Source organism: Pyrus communis, chromosome 7 (genome assembly GCF_041283825.1).
Source record: "Pyrus communis isolate YQ-2024b chromosome 7, ASM4128382v1, whole genome shotgun sequence".
NCBI lineage: Eukaryota > Viridiplantae > Streptophyta > Magnoliopsida > Rosales > Rosaceae > Pyrus > Pyrus communis.
In genome coordinates, this window is record NC_142571.1 from 11,370,684 (window position 1) to 11,378,765 (window position 8,082).

General features: G+C 37.6%; 1 protein-coding gene across 1 annotated transcript; it reads left to right on the forward strand.

The window, feature by feature from the left end:
• The first annotated feature begins 494 nt into the window (after positions 1–494).
• On the forward strand, positions 495–7,871 carry LOC137735521 (protein transport Sec1a). The gene is made up of 22 exons (XM_068474948.2): positions 495–630; positions 1,339–1,394; positions 1,544–1,625; positions 2,010–2,088; positions 2,223–2,273; positions 2,424–2,520; positions 2,622–2,654; positions 2,897–3,022; positions 3,135–3,323; positions 3,409–3,492; positions 3,615–3,713; positions 3,797–3,873; positions 4,253–4,349; positions 4,461–4,586; positions 4,680–4,775; positions 4,885–5,001; positions 5,117–5,194; positions 6,197–6,405; positions 6,582–6,672; positions 6,769–6,858; positions 6,972–7,072; positions 7,196–7,871. Exons 1-21 carry the CDS (start codon positions 552–554, stop codon positions 7,023–7,025), a joined length of 2,010 nt encoding a protein of 669 aa, XP_068331049.1. The 5' UTR covers positions 495–551; the 3' UTR covers positions 7,026–7,072; positions 7,196–7,871.
• Positions 7,872–8,082: the final 211 nt, after the last annotated feature.

Sequence of the window (8,082 nt, forward strand, 5' to 3'; positions counted from 1 at the left end):
CTAATGTCTTTTAGAACCTTAAGAAAATATGTAACATATTTTCTAAGAATGGAGGAATAATTGAAAACTTGAGAATATTTATGACATGCTTATTTCTTAGGAACGGAGGAAGAATCACGTCATTTAAAAATTATTGTGAGTCACGACATAATCGAAACTAAATATTAACTCTTGATCTTCTTAATTTTTACGACTAGATTAATTTTAGACATGAATGCTTCTGCCTTTTTTCGCCCCGACAAGAACAACACAAAGGAAACGACGCCGCATTGAGAGCGTTTGCTCGTCCGTAAAAGTGAAAACTTAAGCGAAGTTAACGCTTCGTTTGACACGTCATTTTCCCAAAAAAAAAAAAAAAAAAAAAAAACGTTTCGTTTGACACGTCAAAGTACCAGTATAACGACATTCGCTTCCTTCCCGCTCCTTTCTCGCCTCCCAAACTCCAGCTGAACCTCTCTCCCTCTCTCTATCTCTCTGGATCATTAATTCATTAATCTAATTTATTTTTTTTATTGAATTTGAATCCAATAATCTGATCTGCTGCTACGACGATGTCGTTTTCTGATTCTGATTCGTCTTCTCATGGCGGAGCTACAGAGTACAAAATTTTCCGACAAGTCAGCCGTGACCGTAAGCTCTCGCTCGAACCAACAATTTTCTTTCTCACATTCTTTTTGTATTTTATTTGTTCTTATTTTCTGTTTGTTTCTCGAGAAAATGCATGAGCTGGAAGTTTTGAATCTCAAAAACCTCCGCATTAATAAGGCTCCAAATTATGGTCTCCATGTTATTATACACTTCTTTTCCGAGAAAATGCGCGAGATCATTGAAATTTTGATAATTTGAGGCATGCAACGCAATTGCAAGGCGGAATTGTAATAGAAGGAAGTTGAGGTTCCACCATCGCTGAGTTGCTGAACTCCTTATAAAATAAAACCTTGCAAAGTTCGCTAAATTTCTGATGCAAGACAACACAACACAACACAACACAACACATCGTCGTAATGTGAGTGACATATATTTATATTTGGATTTTGGTCTCAAAAACCTCCGCATTAATAAGGCTCCAAATTATGGTCTCCATGTTATTATACACTTCTTTTCCGAGAAAATGCGCGAGATCATTGAAATTTTGATAATTTGAGGCATGCAACGCAATTGCAAGGCGGAATTGTAATAGAAGGAAGTTGAGGTTCCACCATCGCTGAGTTGCTGAACTCCTTATAAAATAAAACCTTGCAAAGTTCGCTAAATTTCTGATGCAAGACAACACAACACAACACAACACATCGTCGTAATGTGAGTGACATATATTTATATTTGGATTTTGGATTTTAGGGTTATTGCACGAAATGCTTGGATCTACCAGAACAGAGAATTCCAAGTCTTGGAAGGTATGTTAAATTCTGTGTTTAATTTTTGTTTCCAACTTAAGAAGCTAAACTAGGACCCTTTCAAGGCATTTGTTATTTAGATTTTTCATTTGGTCATTTGAAACTTGAATTACTTGCGGCGTACTGAGTTCAATTAATTTCCTTCCCAGGTGCTTATCATGGATAAAGTGACAGTGAAAGTCATGTCCCATTCATGTAAAATGGCAGATATCACAGACCAAGAAATTTCGCGTGAGCACTACTATCAATTTTTCGTTCATATGCACCACCGCAATGCTTAGAATGTTGCATTTGTTTTTCCATCTTCTTCTAAGTTTTTGGTCCGAGTCACTCTGAATTTTCCGATATTAAATAAGAGTTGAGATTGGGAGGAAATTGAATCAAATAGTACGGACTACAGAGTGAGTTAGGTGATAGAATTCGACGGGATGAAAATTGTGGAGAATGTACACTCTATTTTGATGTTAATTCCAATGAACCAAATAGTATTTTGGTACATGTCATTGGTTACAATATCAGCTAAGACATCTTTAGCCACAGACTTTCATGCTGTGCTTCCCTATGCTTTTTATTGTTCCTTGGGACTTGCTAGAAACCGATTCTCGTTTATTGCAGTGGTGGAAGACCTTTTTCGGAGGAGAGAACCATTGCCGTCCATGGATGTTGTTTATTTCATCCAGCCAACAAAAGAGAAGTACAGTTTTATTCAGAACATACAATCCTTGATCCTTTTTTCGTCTGTTTAGCACTGCTTATTGAGAAGTAACGAAAATTTACAATTTCATTTTTGTATGGTCTATTTTAACCGTATCTTTTGCTAGCATGCAGTATAGTCATGTTCCTGTCTGACATGTCTGGAAGGGAGCCGTTATACAGGAAGTATGATAACAATTTGTTATAATTTGAGATTTTATATATTGTACCCAGTGTTACAAAAATTTGAGCTTTTATCACTAGCGATTTCAAAACAGCGCAATGTGCTGATCGTTTTCTTTTGTTTTCTTGCCTGTTTCAATTTCCTGGTTGTAGAGCATTCGTATTTTTCAGTTCACCTATCCCAAAGGAACTTGTAAATCACATAAAGAGTGATACAAGTGTTTTACCCCGCATAGGTGCACTGAGAGAGGTCGGTCTTTTCTTATGTGATTGCTCCGTATTTCTGACTGTTGTTTGTACTTTTTATATTCAAATTCTCGTCTGGTCTTATGTTTCATTGTTACCATGCAGATGAATTTTGAGTACTTTCCTATAGATAGTCAGGTACTGTTATAATATTTGGTATAGTTTTTTTTATACTTGTTTGTTTTGTGGCATCATATCTCATTTTTTAGAAGTAACTCACTATTTTCTTTAGTTTCGGTTTCCATCCTGTAGGTACTACTTAACACAAAAATATGAGTAATTGGCTATCTTTGCTTTCGATCAAACTTTGAACATACTGATATTGGAGCTATTTTCGGAAAAATGAGGATGATTTTTCACTGAGATTCACTTTATTGTAGGCTTTTGTCACTGATCAACAAAGGGCGTTGGAGGAGCTCTTTGGTAATACTGAGAATGCTCGCAAATTCAATGCTTCCATAAACATAATGGCAACTCGAATTGCTACGGTTTTTGCTTCCTTGAAGGTTTATAACTTGCTTGGTTTTCTTTTTGGAAACAGTAATTTTTCTGTCAATAAAATGGTTTTTTCTGCCTTTTTCCTTGTGGAAATGTCTAAACAAGCTTGCACTACCTCAGGAGCTCCCATATGTGCGTTATCATGCTGCCCAGTCAGATGACTCAACAGAAGCATCACCTCGTGACTTAATTCCTACAAAGCTTGCTGCTGCTGTCTGGGACATAATTTCAAATTATAAATCTTCTATTCCCAACTTTCCGCAGAAAGAGACATGCGAACTGCTCATCTTGGATAGATCTGTTGATCAGGTTATTATTCCTTGTCCTGTGCCGTCTGTTTTTTCTTCTATGTTCTGTATGCTGTTATATTTTGACCTGTCGAATGTGGTAATAGATTGCTCCGGTCATACATGAATGGACATACGACGCTATGTGTCACGATTTATTGGATATGGACGGGAACAAATATATGCATGAGGTATGCCTTCATGTTGCCTTTTATGACCCTTAATTTTATTTATGTTCATGTATTTAATTCTAGTTGGAGTTTTTTTTTTTCTCCCCCCTAGATACATAGAGATAACATATATTGTATATTAGGTTCCTAGCAAAACTGGCGGCGATCCTGAGAGAAAGGAGGTGCTTTTGGAAGACAACGATCCAGTCTGGCTTGAGCTTCGTCATACACACATAGCAGATGTATATTTCGTGATTTCAGACATTTTAGTTTACATGAATATATTATAAATGTGAATACTATAATCGATTAACTGAAATATCAGGCTAGTGAACGGTTGAGCGACAAGTTTACCACCTTTCAATCAAAGAATAAAGCTGCACAGCTCCAACAGAGTGCAAGGTTGGTCTTACTATCTAATAGGGACTCTTAAAAATTGTTTACCATTTGATGTAGAGAGGTTTTATCTTATTGGTGCTGTTTCAGATTAAAAAGATTTTCTAGAACTACATGAACTTATAGACAGTTCCACCTTAGGAGTGTTGAATTATAGTCTCGAAAAACGTCCCATTTTTTGCATGAATACGAGGTACAAAAATCTCAAGCTTAGCAGCATCCCTGGTACTGAAGCTTATTCCTAGAATTTGTAAAGCAGTATGCTTGTAAGTACTATAGTATAGGAGAATCAATAATAGATTTTAATTGATATCGAATGTAAGTGTTTTTGGATCTTGAACTATCGTTGTCATACACTTCTAATGTAGAAGATTAATTTATGCAGAGAGGGCAATGAGTTATCTACGCGGGACTTGCAGAAGATGGTTCAAGCTTTGCCACAATACACTGAACAAGTTGAAAAGATTTCTCTCCACGTCGAGGTTAGGTTTGAACACTTTCAGGCATTGTGTGTCTTTAGATGAAATATATGTACTTTCACTTGTAACAAAGCCGTTCATGCTGATTTCTTTTGCTTCATTGTTTCAACTCAGATTGCAGGGAAAATTAACAAAATTATCAGGGAAACAGGACTTCGAGACCTCGGGCAACTGGAGCAGGATCTTGTTTTTGGAGATGCAGGAGCCAAGGATGTCATCAATTATCTGAGGACAAATCAGGTGATGTACAAAGGACATGCAGTTCTCCCACTAAGTAGTTTTTGATATTTGATACCCACTATTTTTTAACGGAAGATTATTCAATTTATGCAGGATACAACGCCTGAAAATAAGTTGCGTCTTTTAATGATTTATGCATCTGTATATCCTGAGAAGTTCGAGGGAGACAAAGCTACTAAACTAATGCAGGTAGCTATGGCATCTATGTCTACTATATTATGTGTATATGGTTAGTTAAGTTAATTTATAGCTGAAAAAACAAAATAGTTACGTTAATTTCTTTCTGTCTGTAACTTAGTTGGCAAAATTATCACGGGAGGACATGAAGGTTGTGAATAATATGCGGTTGCTTGGGGGTTCATCAGAGTCCAAGAAGACATCTAGTAGTTTCTCGCTGAAGTTCAATGCTGCGAAGGTATGGATATCTACTTGTGGAGATGGTTCCTGAATATTAGTGTAGGGTCCTGTTTCAGAAAACAAGCAGCTGAAAGAGTAAGGCCTGTATATAAATGTTCATGTTTTACAATCAGACGAAGGGAGCAGCGAGGAAGGATCGTACTGGTGAGGTGGAAACATGGCAACTATTTCGATTCTATCCCATGATAGAGGTACGTAAGCTTGAACATCATGAAGGTCTCTCCACATTACTTTCCATTTGATCATTTGATTAGAATTAGCAACCCCATACTGCACTCTCTTTCCGTTTCCTGACAGAGGAGAAAAAAAGGAGAGATTATTCTTGGTGATTGTGTGTGTAGTGTAGAGTGTTGTGCCTTGGCCCGTTCGTTAGTGCGGAACCGAGATTCAGATTACAACCTCATCAAAATCACACACAGTTGAACAAAATAAAATACAAGAAATAAAGACACAGAGAAATTTACGAGGTTCGGCAAAAAACTGCCTACGTCCCCGGAGAGATATTGCTCTTCACTATGAGAATAACAGTACAAGTATACATGAGTTAAATCGACATAACCCAATCCCATATCCCTTGTACACCCACTCACAGAATTTTCCCAAGAGCCTCACTCTACCCAAAGAGTTCTTTCACTAGAATACTTTTCACTCTAGCTCTCTTGATTTTCTCTCAACCCATGTTCAACCTTTTCCATGGGAGAGCCGAATGCTCTCCCCCTTGGATACTCTCTTTCACTGCAACTCTCTCTTCCTCTCTGCCACAAAGAGCTCTCACTTCTCTCTCTTCTTCACACGGAAAATGAGCTCTCTTTATTCTGCTCTCTCAACTCTCCTTTCTTTCGGCCGCACACATCAACACAAGGCCACTCACCTTTTCTTCCCCAACATCATAATTGCTGCCATAATCATAAAAGCCACATTCAACGGAGCCGAATAAAAAAAACAACCACCTTTACTTTTTTCTTACAACCATCATCATTTTGTCTCTACTCATAATGATGTCCACCAAACTTTTCTTTGTTTATTTTATGCACCGAAAAGCTTTGGCAAATTGCACATTATTTGGCCACTAAATCCAACATAGAGACGTAATTCTTTTAAGGAGATGGAAATTTTTTACATCCGAAAGGGAAAATTTGAATCTAAACTAGTTTAGAAAGCTTATTAAGATTTTTTTTTTTTCTTTTTTTCAGGAGATCATTGAAAATCTTAGTAAAGGTGAATTACCAAACAACGAGTATTCATGCTTGAATGAACCTACTCCGGCTCCCCAAGGGGGCAGTGTGAGAGGCCACAGTTCATCGGCGCAGACAAGCCAATCTACCAGTGCTCCTCATTCAATGAGATCAAGGCGGACTGCTAACTGGGGACGGGCTCGGCATTCTGATGATGGATATTCAAGGTAGCGTCATGGTGCCCAATCTCTAGTCAGAGTTAATTTGCTCATTCCCCAATTGAATGTCCATGCAAGGGCAGCGGTTGAATTTACTCATCCGATTTTATGCTAGTTCATATGGCAACTTAGAACAGCATAACTCGGATAGTAACTAACCATTGCTCTGCCACTACCTTTTGTAGTGACTCAGTTTTGAGAGGTTCATCTACTGATTTCAAGAAGATGGGGCAACGTATCTTTGTATTTATGATTGGTGGGGCAACTCGATCTGAGGTAGAATTTGCGAGGAACTTTTCTGCTTAGTTTCTAGATCTGCAGTGTAGTGCTTTTAGATATTCTCTCACGGTTTTATCTTGATGCTGTCCTCAGTTACGAGTTTGTCACAAGCTGACGACGAAATTGAGAAGGGAAGTAATCCTGGGTACTACTGGTCTCATTGAACCCCCACAGTATATTACGGTATGTATACCTTTACTATCATCATGTCTTATGTGGGATCGTACGAAAAGAAGTCCTATCTAAACTGTTGTTCAAGTATCAATTTACGATCATGATTATTGTGTATGTTCCAGAAACTGAAGCTGCTATCAGAAAAAGAGCTAGCAATGGATGGCCTTGGAATCTAAACTACAATCGCAATGAATACTCAAAACGTACCTTTGCTCGAAAGCAGGTTGGCCATTTTGCTAGGCATGCGTATTTTGTTTTATAACTTGCTACTGCAATATTCTCTCTTGAACATAAAATTATGATTGAAGGAAACAATGACAATGCTGCTTTAATTTGTTTTCTGCAGACTTATGATCATTACCTGTTGATGGATGGTTTGCGTGCCTGTTACATCGACGGATCAGTTTCGTGCTATCTATCAACGGGTAATCATTGTTCATATGCGAAGAAAGCATGGGGGTTTCCAAATATTAAGGGGGCATTATATAGAATGCTGCATTCAGAACGAATCAGTATGTTTGTCATATATATACATATATATATATATATATAAGATGTTGAAGGATTTCATATTGTTCGTGTCTACACCTGATCGAAACATGGGTGTGTTTCAGAATTCTGATATTAATTACTATCTTTTTCCATCCTATCCCATTCCCCGTTGTCCTGGGTTTTTGTAGAGGTGAATTTTTGTTTAAGAGTTTCTGTTCAATCTCTGGACATCCCCCAAATATTCGAAAGAATACAATACCCACAAACCTCACAAGCCTTTTCTGTGTAAACGATGAGGAAATTGGTGTTCTCTCTTTTGCCTTGGTTTGCTAGTAAATGCCATAATCGCATTTTCTGTCGATGTACAAATTAGATGAGTATGTGCACTTTATTAAGCAGAGAGAGGAACTATTTCCTTTCCAAGTCCATAATCAATTACCATCCATCACTGTAATAAGATAGGAAACTGAATCTTTTAATTTCACCAATACGATTGTTTACAAATAATAATATTCGTTAAACTCTACTTATCACAAGGACTGTATCATATGGACCACCTTAGAATATTAAAATATTATTACCTTCTCCCACTTGGTCCATAATAACTAGAGGTGGACAAATGGGTCATAGACTCACGGGTTAGTGGGCACAAGCAATTCGGAGCGGTTTCGGGATGGGTCCAATATAGTTTATACAGAAACAGGACGGGGCGGGTCCTTGTAAATTGCAGGGCAGGATGGG